At 43.8% G+C, this 16,936-nt stretch overlaps 1 protein-coding gene across 1 annotated transcript in view; it reads left to right on the top strand.

Moving 5' to 3' along the window:
- Window positions 1–16,385, top strand: part of LOC140454448 (adhesion G-protein coupled receptor F3-like) — a 40,320-nt gene extending 23,935 nt beyond the window's left edge. Inside the window, exons 11-12 of the mRNA XM_072549197.1 lie at window positions 6,339–6,402; window positions 16,172–16,385. Of these exons, the coding sequence (XP_072405298.1) occupies window positions 6,339–6,401 (63 nt within the window). The 3' untranslated portion in view covers window position 6,402; window positions 16,172–16,385. The remainder of the gene's footprint in view (window positions 1–6,338; window positions 6,403–16,171) is intronic.
- Window positions 16,386–16,936: the final 551 nt, after the last annotated feature.

Here is a 16,936-nt window from a genome sequence, read left to right on the forward strand (position 1 = left end):
GAGAGGTACAGATGGAGATCACACAATCTATGGCCATAATCCAAATATATTTAATGAATATGTTCAGACATATTATGACGTACCTCCAGGTCAGGTATGGGCTGAGCCCTGAACTTCTAGGACAGAAGCAGGATCCCTGCCACATGATTCATTTTGACAGCAAACAGTTATGCAATAACCCCTTTGTGAAGCAGAAAGAGCACAGAAACGCATTCCCAGTCGACTGCATGTCTCGAAATATCAAAGAAGCTTGGAGAAAGCAAATGAAGAAGCCTAGTTACTGGTAACTTTTTACAAGTTGGTTTGGTAAGTGAAGATTCGACAAGCGCCATCTTTTGAGGCTTGCCCCAAACCTAAATGTAACCTTTAAGGAAGGTGGAAGGTGTGCATTGACAGCACCTAGCAAAAGCTCAGGAGATTCCAAATCATTTTACAGCCAATTAGCTACTTTTGAAGTGTTTCCTGGTTCTAATGCAGGAAACAGTTTGGGCACAACCAGATTTCACAATTAAGTATCAGGTAATGGCCAAATAGCTGGTTTGGAGTGATATTGATTAAGGAATAAATACTGATCAGAATACCAAGAGACCTCCTTTTATCTCTAAGGGATTTTTGAGCAGATAGGACTTTTGGTATCAAAGGTCAAACATTGTGTGTATGCCCTATTGCTAGTAGAATGTCAGTGGCAGTGGGCTATGACCTTTAACTGGCTCTTAAGTGGCCTCAATTGGCCTAGGGTGGGTAGACTAACTTTCTCCACCCTGGAGGCAGTTGGAAATATCCATTCCAAATCTTTATCAACACATTTAATTCCCCTCTGCTCTGACCACTCTCTGGGTAAGGGGTGAAGGTAGTGTTAAATCCACCCTATATGCGGTTCAACCAACAAATTTAGACTGTGATTTGGTGCATCAATATTCCAACTGTATAGGGGATGTTGGATAGTTAATAGTACAGGATTTCCTTAGTACTGCACAGCAAGACCAAATCTGTCAGGGTACTGACAAGAATAAGCAAATTGTCTCACTACAGAAAGAGAGACGGTGTCAGTTTTGTGTATTACTGATGGCAGAGAAAGTTAATAGTTGACTTGGTCCATTGTACTTAACCATGGTGTAACATTTATGGGTTCTGAAGGAGAGCCATATCAGAAACATTAACTCAGTTTCTCTCTCCACATATGTTGCCAGACTTGTTGAGTTTCTCCAGCATTTTCTGTGTTTGTTTCAGATTTTCATCATTCTGCAGTATTTTGCTTTCATTTGAGAGCAACAATCCTGAACACGTTCACTATTAAATATCCAACATCCCCTATACAGCTGGAATATTGATGCACCAAATCACAGTCTAAATTTGTTGGTTGAACCGCATATAGGGTGGATTTAACACCACCTTCACCCCTTACCCAGAGAATGGTCACAGCAGAGGGGAATTTAATGTGTTGAGAAAGATTTGGAATGGACATTCCTAACTGCCTCCAATTAAGCCCAGGGTGGAGAAGGTTAGTCTATCCACCCTAGGCCAATTGAGGCCAGTTAAAGGTTACAGCCCACTGCCACTGACATTCTACGAGCAACAGGGCATACACACCACAGGGCCTACTTCATTGAGCCCATTACCTGTGTGTTTCTGCAGCTCCTCTCTCCCATTTCTATGCAATACCAGCAGTAACCACCGGTGGGAGTTAAATACTCCAGACCATAATGGTTTGGAGATGCCAGTGTTGGACTGGGGTATACAAAGTTAAAAGTCACACAACACCAGGTTATAGTCCAACAGGTTTATTGGAAGCACACTAGCTTTCGGAGCGCCGGTCCTTCATCAGGTGATAGTGAGGACACAATTGTAAGGCACAGAATTTATAGCAAGAATTTACAGAGTGATGTAACTGAAATTATACATTGAAAAATACCTTGATTGTCTGTTGAGTCTTCCATCTGTTCAAATACCATGATAGTTTCACTTCTTTCATGTGTAAATCAAAAATCCTTTTTCTAAAAGTTGCATTCTCAGGTTAGCTGTAACAATTGATTTTAGCTAGACAATATGTTCCCTGTGTTCTCTGTCTATGCCATGATGTTTAGATTGATTCTAATCTAAAAAGGGCGATAACAGAGTTTTACATGAATTCTTGCAGTTTTTAAGCAAAGTACAATGTAGCTCTGCAAGTACAAATTCACCCCACAAAATATATGTGTGCATTTGAGTCATTGTGTCTGTTTGTGTGTCTGTCTGGATTGGGGGTTGTGAGTGTGAGAAAGAGTGGATAAGTGTGTGTAGTGAGCGTAGAGTGTCTTAAGTCTGTGAGGGGGTGCATGTGAGAGTGTGGGAGTGTGTGTGCGTGTCTGGGTTGGGGGGTTGAGTGTCTATGAGAGAGAGTGTATGTGTGTGCATGAGTGTAGAATGGTCTTAGTCTCTGAGAGGATGCCTGTGTGTGTGTGGGAGTGTGTGTCTGTAATGGTGTGTGTGAGTGTCTGTGTATACGTTGTCTATCTTATATGTTGCAGGCAAGGATGCCCTGAGACATGGTACATTGGGGAAACCGAGCAAAGGCTACGACAACGGATGAATGGGCACCGTACAACAATTAACAGACAGGAGGGTTCCCTCCCAGTTGGGGAACACTTTGGCGGTCCAGGGCATTTGACCTCGGACCATTGGGTGACCATCCTCTAAGGCGGACTTCGGGACATGCAGCAGAGAAAGGTGGTGGAGCAGAGGCTGATAGCTAAGTTCGATACCCATAGGGAGGGCCTCAACCGGGACCTTGGGTTCATGCCACACTAAAGGTGACCACCATTGCACTATACACACACACACACACACACACACTCCTATACACACACATACACATGGACACACATATACACACACATATACACAGACACTCACACACACCCTTACAGACACACACACTCACACACTCACACACGCATCCTCTCAGAGACTTAGAGCACTCTTCACTCATGCACACACACATACACTCTCCCTCACACTCACAAGCCCCCACCCCAGACACACTCCCACACTCACACATGCACCCCCTCACAGACTTAAGACACTCTACACTCACTACACACACACATATACACTCTCTCTCACACTCACAACCCCCAACCCAGAGAGACACAATGACCCACATGCACACATATATTTTGTGGGGTGAATTTGTACTTAGAGTTACATTGTACTTTGCTCAAAAACTGCATGAATTCATGCAGAACTCTGTTATCTCCCTTTTTAGTTAGAATCAATCTAAACATCATGGCATAGACAGAGAACACAGGGGGCCAACACCTTCAACATGTTGTCTAGCTAACACCAATTATTACAGCTAACCTGAGAATGCAACTTTTAGAAAAAAGTTTTATGATTTACACATGAAAGAAGTGAAACATTCATGGTATTCGAACAGATGAAAGACCTCAACAGACAATCAAGGTATTTTTCAATGTATAATTTCAGTTACATAACACTGTAAATTCTTGCTATAAACTTTATGCCTTACAACTGTGTCCTCCACTATCACCTGAAGAAGGAGCGGCACTCCGAATGCTAGTGTGCTTCCAATTAAACCTGTTGGACTATAACCAGACCATAATGTTTTAGCAAGGAAAGGATTACAGGGTAGTGATACTGAATGCAAAACTTGGGCCTTGTAGCACTCAATGTTTTAGTGCTAGCAGGGGCAAAGGTTGGTATGGTTGTCTCTGTCAGGGCTATCAATTGAGGCCTTCAGATAACCCCTGCCAAGGCATTCAGCAGTCAAATCATGGCTTGAAGCAGCAACAGGGAACAGCAGAAATAGGATTGGCAGTGCAAAAAGGAGAAGGAAAGAGACATGACATATCGCTTTTCTTTTTCTGCTCTGGATGTAGATAAAGATATTCTATGAATGAGATTACCAACACCACAACTCCAATTCCCATTTACTGACAAAACAGCAGCTACACACGGATTATCAATTGTGCCACTGAGCAGCACAGTGTCAGTCCTGCTCCAATGGTGAAATAAAAACCAATATAAAACAAGTATTCTAACCCATATACATGAAAGAAGTCCTGCGATATCACAATCAAATCCTTGTGCATTGTTTTGGGTCCTTTTGTCTTTCCTGGTGACCAACGCAGTGCTACTGCAGTGGTTATGGAAAGGTGATGGAAAGCTGTTGAATTTTAGTGAAGGAAACTAATGATGGCTTTGGAGATGACTTTGAGCCACTCTCGGCCAGATACAGGCGGCACCACTTTGGAATGTTTGAAAGCAATCTTTCTGACTGATAAACAACAGGAGGGCTACTGAAGTTGTGGTGAGGGGCAGGGGGTGGATGAACACTGTTATCCTGAGAAAGGGGAGCGGTTTTGCATTTGATGGAACCACATTCCACAGGATTGTAACTCTGTAATCCTGGAAATCTGTTACAGCATAGATTAGTAAAAAATATAGCAGACCTCTTGGAACACGTCCAGATCCGTGACAGCAATAGTGTGAGACTGCATGACAATAAACCGATCCAGCGTACCTTCAGCTTAAATTTCTGTTACAACAGTCAGACTTCTGGGAAGGCTATCTGTGTTGCAACAGAGGCTCAGAACATCATTGGATGCTGCATCATAGGACATAGAACAGTATGGCATAGGAACAATCCCTTTGGCTCATCATTTCTACACTGACTATGATGCAATTCTAAACTAATCCCATCTGCCTCCAAGCGGTCCATATCCCTCCATTCCCTGCCTGTTCATGTGACTGTCTAAATGCCTCTTCTACCTTGCTGTCACATCTGCTACTACCACCTCCATTGCCAACATGCTCCGATCATCTATCCACGCCTCTCATCATTTTGTATACTTCTATCAGGTCATCCCTCAGCCTCCAATATTCAAAATATCCTAAGATTGTCCAGTCTCTCCTTATAGCTAATGCACTCAGATCCAGGCAACAGCCTGGTAAACCTCTTTTGCAAAGCCTTCACATGCTTCCTATGATGAGGTGACCAGAACTGCACACAATACTGTAAATGTGGGCCTAACTAAAGGCTATACAGCTGCAGCATAACTCTCCAGCATATATCCCAGAATCAAGTCCTGGTTGCCATTTTCAAAACTCCACGAAGTCTCCCTGAGTACATGAAAATCTACCCCTTGTGTCACAGAAGAAGATATTATAACAGACACTTCATGGAAATCTGTCAAGGACTGGAACTCCCTAAAATTAATGTCAACAACAAAGAGCAATAGAAAATAAAATATTGTTAAATTGGCAAATTCCTTGAACCTGATATTTTCCAACCCAGGGTTTTAACAGGAGTAGGTGAGGAAGTTACAGATGCCTTCATCGTAACTTGCCAAAGCTCTGTCAATTCAGAGATTCAGGTTGAGTAATTACAAATGTAGATCCAATATTTCAAATAAAAATATAAAAAGAGTAGGTCATGCGAAAGATCTAACTGAAAGGATTTGAGGAATTCTAGACCTGGTTAGGAAACTGAGTGGGCAGTGGAAGATAAAGTATGGATAATATGAACTGAAAAAGATAACTGGTAATTTATTACTTTCATGCAAGGGAAAAATCGGATATAAAGTCTGAGTTACCATTTGATGGCCTCCCAAGATGACGCAAGAAGATATAATATGTGCCTTGCAACAGACTTTAGTGGGCTGTTGCTATGATACATTCCACAATCTCAGAACAATAAACACAAACACTTTAAGTTATCTCTCACCTTTCTCCAATGGAGAACTTACTTTGTGCGGGTTCAGTGGAGTGCTGTCTTCTAAGGAGCTCAAAACCAGAGAATTCTGCTATTGTGTCAATACTGAGGTGCTGCTTCCATATGCTGCTTGCATTCCCCAATTCCAGCCCTGCAAATATGAATTTTGCACCAGCTGCATAACTATTCCTCTGACACTGCAGTGTTCCCTCAGTTCTGATCCTCTGACAGTGGAGTGCACAGTGAGAGAAATGTGCAGACTTTCGAAGCTCTTTTAAGTGCTGCCTTGATGGTATTTTGAGAATTTGTGAATGGGAATCTTGGTGTCATTTGTGATACTTTCCATCAAACCGAATAAGGTAGTATTAATTCAAGGCTGGTCAATGTGAGACAGCAGCAGGATCCATTCAGTCAGAAGGTGTTATGCATCCCTCGCAGTGTTCACATGACAGCATTTAGTGAGATGTCCCTGATCTTTATTTAATGGTTCAAGACAGAGCATTATTCTGCAGCAGAATGGATCAAGTTCGCCAGGTCTTTTTGTCTAAAACAGGACATGTCTCTGTTCTTTAAAACAATTAAAGAGATATCGCAAGTAATACTATATGACTTTAATTTTTTTCAGACCTTTCAAAGTACATCTGAGAATGTCTACTCAAAAACAATATCTCATTCGATTAAAAACTAAGGTTAGTAAAATTCGTGGCAATCTCACAGAGGTTAACAAAACTCAAGAACAGCAAAAGAAGAAACTATTTGGCCTATCAGGTCAGTTCCTCAGGTAGAGGTGGATTCTGCAGATGCTGGAGATTAGCATCAAGATTAGAGTAGCACTGGAAAAGCACAGCAGGTCAGGCAGCTTCCGAGGAGCAGGAAAATCGGTGTTTCGAGCAAAAGCCCTTCATCAGGAATTCCTGCTGCAGGGCTTTTGCCCGAAACATCAATTTGCCTGCTCCTTGGATGCTCCCTGACCTGCTGTGCTTTTCCAGCACCACTCTAATCTTGACTCAGTCCCTCAGGATTGGCCCACGTATAACCTATTGTATTATGGATACCACCTCAACCATTTAGAGCAAGTTATGTTTTGATTAGCCCTGTTCATACAATCGCGATGGTGGATTTTCCAGAATCACCAACATTAAGACTGCATGGACAAGAATGTGTGAGGCAATTGGATGCAAATCTGTTTTCTATGGTGGGTGGCACGGTGGCACAGTGGTTAGCACTACTGCCTCACAGCGCCTGAGACCTGGGTTCAATTCCCAGCACAGGTGACTGACTGTGTGGAGTTTGCACGTTCTCCCCGAGTCTGCATGGGTTTCCTCCCACAGTCCAAAGATGTGCAGGTCAGGTGAATTGGCCATGCTAAATTGCCCGTAGTGTTAGGTAAGGGGTAAATGTAGGGGCATGGGTGGGTGCGCTTCGGTGGGTCGGTGTGGACTTGTTGGGCCGAAGAGCCTGTTTCCACGCTGTAATGTAATCTAATTTATTTTGTCAGACCTCATTTGAATTGCACAGCAATCATTCTTTCAGAAGGCATAATGTATCCAATCTCTAATGTATCCAATTACCGGTACAAGCATAGTTAACACGTAAAATACTGTTAAATTACATTTGATTAGACTTGATTTATTCTTGTAATATCTACTGAAATGCAGTGAAGAGTATTGTTTTGTGTGCTATCCAGACAAATCCCACCTTATGCAAATATGTTAGTGCAATAGAACAGAATGCAGAGTAGAGTGTTATAGCTACAGAGAAGTTACAGAGAAAGATCAACTCTAATACACAAGAAGTCCATTCATAAGTTTGATAACAGCAGGAAAGAAGTCGTTCTTGAAACTGTTGGTATGTGTTTTCAAACGTTTGTATCTTCTACCCAATGGATGAGGGTTGAAGAGAGTGTAATTGGGGTGGGAGGGATCTTTGATATTTGCTGCTTTCCTGAGGCAATGGGAAGGATAGATGGAGCCAGTGAAAGGAAAGCTGGTTTGCGTTCACAACTCTCTGTCATATTGTTGTGGTCTTGGGCAGAGGAAATGCTATGACTTCCCAATCTCAAATTGTTGTTGGAGTGGAGCCCAGAAGAATGTATTAGTTTGAAGAATTGTAATAAGATTTTAGTGAAATTTACTGAGATGTAACCACTGACATTTTCATTTTTTTAAATCTTAGAGATTTTTCAGTTCAATTTAGTTTTTTGTTCAATACTAGGAACTACTTAAAGATGTTTACTTGGTACTTTAACCATTGGTACATTTCAATCAGAAATGAGGAATGTATTAGTTAAGAGAGAGGTGTGATTAGTTATTTTCAGATTGGCAGGTTTCAGTTGATAGTGAGACAACTTATGTGATGTGTCAAAGAGAGTTTTGCTGTCTTTGTGAGAGTTTGGAACTGTTGGAAGTTTGGGATCACAGGGCCTGCAATTTATCTTGAGAGAGTGGTGCTGGAAAGGCTTAGCAGATCAGCAGCATCCGAGGAGCAGGAGAATCAACATTTTGGTCAAAAGCCCTTCATCAGGAATGTGATAATGAAAGGCTGTGAAATCAGTTATGAAGTATTAATCCTGTAATAAAACACTAAGCTTTTGTCAACTCATAGGCTTTAAGCTTATGCCAACAAATCTTTTAACACAACATTTTTGTTTCCAAACATTTGCCCGAAAAGTCGATTCTCCTCCTCCTCGGATGCTGCCTGACCTGCTGTGCTTTTCCAGCACCACACTTTTGACTCTAATCTCCAGCATCTGCAGTCCTTATTGTCACCCTGCAATTTATCTGATGAGTGAGGACCTTGGAGAGTCATGGTGAGAAGGAGATTATGAGGCAGGACTTAGGATAAAGGAACCCATTTGACAATTTTATGACAAGAGGACTCCTAATCGGCTGCATTTGATCCTGCATTCCAAGTAAAGATGGCACCAAGCCAAGTCAGAAGGCTGGTAGCCACAGCAATGCCACCTGGAGATGAATTGATGCTGATGAATTCCAGAGACATCAGATGTGCTGGTAGCTGAAGAAAAGTATTTTAAAAGTTCACAGGGCTGACTTTCAGAGGAGAAAAGTTCTCCAATGGGAGATCACTTTCCTAATAGCTGGTGCCTCTCCAGATACAGGAAGTCTGTGACAGCAATATAAATCGACTCCTAATAGGGTCTTTATCTGTTTAAAACAGCTGCCTGCCTCCTTGAATTAGGCACTCTGTCCGTTTCCAGGACCAGCAATGGTAAAATACACCAATGGAAGCAGCACTTTAAGAAGCCAGTCCAAGTTGGTACCTCATTTCTTTACCAGCCCCTGTGCCTCCCAGCCTGTTTTCTGCAGACTGAGAAAGTTCAGTCTGCTCCCCCCAGAACTGACCATCGAAATTGAAGTGCTACATGAACATTGTGCGGAAAGAGAAAATGCGACTGACCACCCGCATAGCTAACGGAGGTTCCCAGAGTTGTTGCAATTATTGATTCACAAATTGGCCTGAATCTTGGCTCCCAGGCTGTGAGGGTTTTTCAGGCAAGTTCCCTGCTCTCTAAACCTCTCGTGCAGAGGCTGGCTGGAGCAAGGGCCCTGCCTCAGTTCATCAACATTTTGTCAAAGTGAGGGGGGAGGGGTAAAAAACAACGGAGGAAAATTCAGCCATCCTGCCCTCAGCCCTCATGGTCCCTCATCCCTCCCAAAGTGTCCATGCACCATCCATACCAATTTGGCATCCCTATATCCCTTATTTCCTTCATGCCACCTCATGACCCCAACTAACCCCATGGCCCTTCAAGCCGTCCATGCTTACCTCTGCTCATGGTCCTTCAAACCCTCAATACTAAGTTATTATCTATTATTCATGCCAGGGTAAAAACAATGACTGCAGATGCTGGAAACCAGATTCTGGATTAGTGGTGCTGGAAGAGCACAGCAGTTCAGGCAGCATCCAAGTAGCTTCGAAATCGGCGTTTCGGGCACAAGTCCTTCGTCAGGAATAAAGGCAGTGAGTCTGAAGCGTGCAGAGATAAGCTAGAGGAGGGTGGGGGTGGGGAGAAAGTAGCATAGAGTACAATGGGTGAGTGGGGGAGGGGATGAAGGTGATAGGTCAAGGAGGAAAGGGTAGAGTGGATAGGTGGAAAAGAAGATAGACAGGTAGGACAGTCCGGACAAGTCATGGAGACAGTTACTGAGCTGGAAGTTTGAAACTAGGATGAGGTGGGGGAAGGGGAAATGAGGAAGCTGTTGAAGTCCACATTGATGCCTTGGGGTTGAAGTATTCCGAGGCGGAAGATGAGGCGTTCTTCCTCCAGGCGTCTGGTGGTGAGGGAGCGGCGGTGAAGGAGGCCCAGGACCTCCATGTCCTCGGCAGAGTGGGAGGGGGAGTTGAAATGTTGGGTCACGGGGCGGTGTGGTTGATTGGTGCGGGTGTACCGGAGATGTTCCCTAAAGCGCTCTGCTAGGAGGCGCCCAGTCTCCCCAATGTAGAGGAGACCGCATCAGGAGCAACGGATACAATAAATGATATTAGTGGATGTGCAAGTAAAACTTTGATGGATGTGGAAGGCTCCTTTAGGGCCTTGGATAGAGGTGAGGGAGGAGGTGTGGGCACAGGTTTTACAGTTCCTGTGGTGGCAGGGGAAAGTGCCCAGAATGGGAGGGTGGGTGGTAGGGGGGCGTGGACCTGACCAGGTAGTCGCAGAGGGAACGGTCTTTGCGGAAGGCGGAAAGGGGTGGGGAGGGAAATATATCCCTGGTAGTGGGGTCTGTTTGGAGGTGGCGGAAATGTCGGCGGATGATTAGATTAGATTACTTACAGTGAGGAAACAGGCCCTTCGGCCCAACAAGTCCACACCGCCCCGCCGAAGCGCAACCCACCCATACCCCTACATTTACCGCTTACCTAACACTACGGGCAATTTAGCATGGCCAATTCACCTGACCTGCACATCTTTGGACTGTGGGAGGAAACCGGAGCACCCGGAGGAAACCCACGCAGACACGGGGAGAACGTGCAAACTCCACACAGTTAGTCGCCTGAGGCGGGAATTGAACCCGGATCTCTGGCGCTGTGAGGCAGCAGTGCTAACCACTGTGCCACCGTGCCGCCCACGGTGGTTTATTCGAAGATTGGTAGGGTGGAAGGTGAGCACCAGGGGCATTCTATCCTTGTTACGATTGGAGGGGTGGGGTCTGAGGGCGGAGGTGCGGGATGTAGATGAGATGCGTTGGAGGGCATCTTTAACTACGTGGGAAGGGAAATTGCGGTCTCTAAAGAAGGAGGCCATCTGGTGTGTTCTGTGGCGGAACTGGTCTTCCTGGGAGCAGATACGGCGGAGGCGGAGAAATTGGGAATACGGGATGGCATTTTTGCAAGAGGTAGGGTGGGAAGAGGTGTAATCCAGGTAGCTGTGGGAGTCGCTGGGTTTGTAAAAAATGTCAGTGTCAAGTCGGTCGTCATTAATGGAGATGGAGATGTCCAGGAAGGGGAGGGAGATGTCAGAGATGGTCCAGGTAAATTTAAGGTCAGGATGGAATGTGTTGGTGAAGTTGATGAATTCCCACAGCTACCTGGATTACACCTCTTCCCACCCTACCTCTTGCAAAAATGTCATCCCGTATTCCCAATTCCTCCGGCTCCGCCGTATCTGCTCCCAGGAGGACCAGTTCCACCACAGAACACACCAGATGGCCTCCTCCTTTAGAGACCGCAATTTCCCTTCCCACGTGGGTAAAGATGCCGTCCAACGTATCTCATCTACATCCCGCACCTCCGCCCTCAGACCCCACCCCTCCAATCGTAACAAGGACAGAACGCCCCTGGTGCTCACCTTCCACCCTAATAACCTTCGCATAAACCAAATCATCCGCCGACATTTCCGCCACCTCCAAACAGACCCCACTACCAGGGACATATTTCCCTCCTCACCCCTTTCGGCCTTCCGCAAAGACCGTTCCCTCCGCGACTACCTGGTCAGTTCCACGACCCCAAACAACCCACCCTCCAACCCTGATACTTTCCCCTGCCACCGTAGGAACTGTAAAACCTGCACCCACACCTCCTCCCTCACCTCTATCCAACGCCCTAAAGGAGCCTTCCACATCCATCAAAGTTTTACTTGCACATCCACTAATATCATTTATTGTATCTGTTGCTCCTGATGCAGTCTCCTCTACATTGGGGAGACTGGGCGCCTCCTAGCAGAGCGCTTTAGGGAACATCTCCGGTACACCCGCACCAATCAACCACACCGCCCCGTGGCCCAACATTTCAACTCCCCCTCCCACTCTGCCGAGGTCCTGGGCCTCCTTCACCGCCGCTCCCTCACCACCAGACGCCTGGAGGAAGAACGCCTCATCTTCCGCCTCAGAACACTTCAACCCCAAGGCATCAATGTGGACTTCAACAGTTTCCTCATTTCCCCTTTCCCCACCTCACCCTAGTTCGAAACTTCCAGCTCAGTAACTGTCTCCATGACTTGTCCGGACTTGTCCTACCTGTCTATCTTCTTTTCCACCTATCCACTCCACCCTCTCCTCCTTGACCTATTACCTTCATCCCCTCCCCCACTCACCCATTGTACTCTATGCTACTCTCTCCCCACCCCCACCCTCTTCTAGCTTATCTCTCCACGCTTCAGACTCACTGCCTTTATTCCTGATGAACGGCTTGTGCCCGAAATGTCGATTTCGAAGCTACTTGGATGCTGCCTGAACTGCTGTGCTCTTCCAGCACCACTAATCCAGAATATTATTCATGCCAGCCTATCTCCATGAACCGTCTCCTACGGCTCTTGATTACTCCTAGGCCACTGTGTTTTCCATGCATGGCAACCCATGCTCCTAACTTGTCATCTTTGCCCCATACCTCCTATTTAAACTCCACAGTATCCAACATTGACAGACCTCAGCACCCATGCTGAGATTAAATAAAGTTCTTAAGTGCCTATCAATGATGGAATATTAAATAAACACTCATTGATTTAAAAAATTGACCACATCTAACTGCCTTTAATTCCTTATAAAAAGAAACAATAAAATCCCTTCTCTCATGTCAGGAAATGAACCTGTCAATCAAATTGTGAAGTAATAACAGGTGTCCAATGTGATAATGAAAGGCTGTGAAATCAGTTATGAAGTATTAATCCTGTAATAATACACTAAGCTTTTGTCAACTGATAGGCTTTAAGTTTATGCCAACAAATAGTAAGTACTGATCTTTTAACACAACATTTTTGTTTCCAAATATTTAAATTACAGGAATTTTAAATGCACTGAGAAACTGACAACTCCCTTTGAAAGTTATGCAAACGATTTTTATAATTCCTTTTGATCTGAGTGAGCTTGACAGTTCCAATAACTTTATGCATTTCTTACACATAACCATGTTTGTTTGTAACAAAACCAAAAGGCACAATATACCTCTCTTAAAGGACACTTGGTCTCCCGTTAACATGCCCAAGACCATGACTAAGAGTACCCAATCTCTCAAAAGAGCTCAGACAATTTTAGATTTTCTCCTCCCAGACACCAGATCTAAAATAGTTGCTCAATTCAATTTTTAGACATCCAACTTGTGAAAAATCACATCAGCTTTGCCATTTCATTTTAACATGTGCAGTTATTTCTGTGAACTATTGAAATTGTGTGAATATGAGAACACACCTACACTGTTTCCACTCCTGTGAAAATAGTAGATACCTTGTTCAGGAGCAGTAAAGAAAATGAAACGGCTACATTGACCTGAATTACTTAATTGGAAGTAGGTTTAAGATTTTAAAGGAAACATTTTAAAGAGTTGGGGACTAAAAGTAAAACTAAATCTCAAAAACGGTAACTTTTGAACAGTTTATGATGTCACCTGCTGGGGCCGCCCATGAAAGAGAGAATTAGGACAGCCCTTTTCCATGCAATAGAAAGGTGAGAAGGTCCTCTCAATCACTGTCAGAGGAATATGGAAGGTTGTAGTACAATGATGGAAAAGAAACTGAGGAAACAAAACTGACAAGTCCCTACAGGAAATGCTGTTGCAGTCCCTGTAAGAACTTATCCAGAGTTTTGGTTGATGACCTATCTCCAGAAATAAAGAGGGAGGAGTTAAGGAAGGAAAAGGAAGAGTGAGAGATAGATCGTGCTAAAGAACTAGGTATCATTAACATTTTAGAGTAAAGTCCATGAAATTTCAAATTCAGAATGTAGGTAGGAAAGAGTCCCCTAATTGATACATTGATTGTCATAAGTCCACCCAGAAAGAAAAGTGAAGAAGGGAAGTTCAATAAAACATAACTTAGTTGATGGGGTTCTTGGCCTTGTCCATGCTATTTCCCATACTTCTGCTCTTACCCCTTCCCCTCCTTTTTATATTAATTGATGTTCTCCCCTTGTCCCCACCCTCAACGCTATCAGCTTCTGTATTTGCAGATCATCCTCCTTCATTTCTGCCTTCTCCACCATGATGTCTTCGACAATCACATCTTCCTCTCCCTCACCTTTCATAATTCTAAAGGGATTGTTCCCTCTGTGATACTCTGGTTTGATCCCCAGTGATACAATGACTCCTTCCCTTCTCACATCTCCCTTCCACCCAAGGGCAAGAGATTGCATCTGTCCTCTAATATCGTCCCTCCTCACCGTTCAAGATCTCAACTTTCCATCCGTGGAACAAGAGTTCAATTGTACCCCTTCCAGTGTAATATATTATAGGTTGACTTTGATGTTGTGTGGTTGGAGGGTGCCAAGACAAAAGGTGAGACGTTCTTCCTCCAGTCGTCGATGGCAACATCAACTTCACTAGCTTTCAAATCTCCCCTCTCCCCACCTCATCCCAGACCCAATTCTCCAACACGGCACCACCCTCTTGACTAGTCCAACTTGTCCATCTTCCATCCCCCCCTATCTGGTCCACCCTCCCCACTGACCTATCACAATTGCCCCCACCTACATCCAGCTACCTTCCCCCAAACCCACGCCCACCCTCCTAATTACCTATCAGCCCCCTTCTCCACCCCCACATTCCTGATGAAGGGCTTATGCCCGAAACATCAACTCTTCTGCTCCTCGGATGCTGCCTAACCTGCTGTGCTTTTCCATCGCCACACTTTTCAACTCTTGATTCTCCAGCATCTGTGGTCCTCACTTTCACCTCGTCAGATGATTGCATTGTGGCATACCTCCATTCAGTCCACAAGCTAAACCCTGGACTTCCAGAACCTGTCATTTTAATTCTCGACCTGATTCCCACTCTGAACTTTCTGTCCGTGGCCTCCTTCAGTGTTTTATTGAAACTGAATACAAGTCCAAAAAACAGCTCAACTTTAAACCAGGAATTCTACATTAAATTCAACAAATTTAGATCGTGGTCTCTGTCCAAGTTTTGTTTCAATTTATTTGGTTCGGTTTTCTATCTTATTTCCTTTTCTTTGTTTTAGGCCCATATCTATTCAGGATCCAGTCATTCACACTTCCTCCAGATCCATTTGTTGCTTATTTACTTGGCCATTACTGTTCCTTTTAGCCTTGGAAATAAATTGTCACTTAAACCCTCCTGCCCTCCACAGTATAATAGACATTTTTCTTTGTTCTTTGTTCCATCTCCCATCCCATCCACCACACCACTGACCCAACTCAATTGCTCAAAACATGCATTTCTCACTTTTCCAAGTTTTGCTGAAATGGCCAAACTCAAAAATTAACTTTACCTCTCCACAAATGGGCAGCATGGTGGCACAGTGGTCAGCACATTTGCCACGTGTCTGCCTGAGTCTCTCCGGGTGCTTCGGTTTCCCCCCACAGTCCAAAGATGTGCAGGTTACTGGATTGGCCATGCTAAATTTATAAGTAGTGCCTAGGAATGGGCAGACTAGGTGGATTAGCCAAGGGAAATACAGGGTTACAGGGGTAGGGTAGGTCTGGGTGGGATTCTCTTCGGATGGTCAGTTAGACTTGATGGGCCAAATAGCCTGTTTCCACGCTGCAGGGATGCTATGAAATATCACCAGAACTGCTGATAATTTTCAACAACTTGTGTTTTATTTCAGATTTTTAGCATTCTTAGAGTCTTGATTTTGTGCCGCCACTTGGGTATTTATGAATTCAATGATCTGGGATTTGTAAGCCTCTGTATGTTTTGCTAGATAAATTAATAGACAGGAATTTGTGCTTGAATTTAATATTCCAAATTCTGCTGCAATTTCTAATTAGTGACAATAAATAAAAAGTTTCAATTTGGCAACACTTTTATATGATTTCCAAATGATCATTTTATAGTCGTAACCAAATATCAACAACAAATGTTAGACACCCGTAAATAATTGTGCAGAAGAGATCATTCTAACTGCATAATACCATAGGATGTGTGTTTAAAACTTGTGGTCTATGCATTTATTCTGAGGTTATAATCTTTTTTGACAAGAGCTATGAGTTACATAATCAAAAAAATATTGCAAGACCTGCATTGTTAAAATTAAATCGCTTTCTCCCATAGGTTACACAGGATGGAAAATCAGAAGTTCTACACCAATATGCTTGGCAGTTCCTTTGATAATTTGCAAGTTACAGTTCTTGGCAAATAGTATCTATAGATTACTGCTTTCCCAGCATTTTGGAGTATCAGACAGAAAATAAGAAACCAATTGAAATGTCTTATCATTACTTGAGTTTTGTTTTATTAAATATTAGCTCTAATCTGAAAATCTCAACTTCATGTACTAGATTTAGAAGTGTATTTTACATAAAGTAAATTTATGTTATTATTTTATATGATACTATTCAAATGTTAGAACTCATTGAGAATGAAGAGTGCACACGAATGTCTCTGATAGTACTAAATGGAAGTTCAAATATGAACAGCAGAAAAGGTACAGACATCTGTTGAAGTGAAAGCTTTAATTTTAATTACTGATCTGATTTGTTACTATTCAATAACTGATTCTGATTTACTAGCTGACAAGGGCTATTATGATTTAGATTTCTTACAGTGTGGAAACAGGCCCTTCGGCCCAACAAGTCAACACCGACCCGCCAAAGCGCAACCTACCCAGACCCACTCCCCTACATTTACCCCTTCACCTAACACTACGGGCAATTTAGCATGGCCAATTCACCTGACCTGCACATTCTTGGACTGTGGGAGGAAACCGGAGCACCCGGAGGAAACCCACGCAGACACGGGGAGAACGTGCAAACTCCATCCAGTCAATCGCCTGAGCCGGGAATTGAACCCGGGTCTCTGGTGCTGTGAGGCAGTAGT

This window comes from Chiloscyllium punctatum, chromosome 3 (genome assembly GCF_047496795.1).
Source record: "Chiloscyllium punctatum isolate Juve2018m chromosome 3, sChiPun1.3, whole genome shotgun sequence".
In the NCBI taxonomy this organism is placed as follows: domain Eukaryota; kingdom Metazoa; phylum Chordata; class Chondrichthyes; order Orectolobiformes; family Hemiscylliidae; genus Chiloscyllium; species Chiloscyllium punctatum.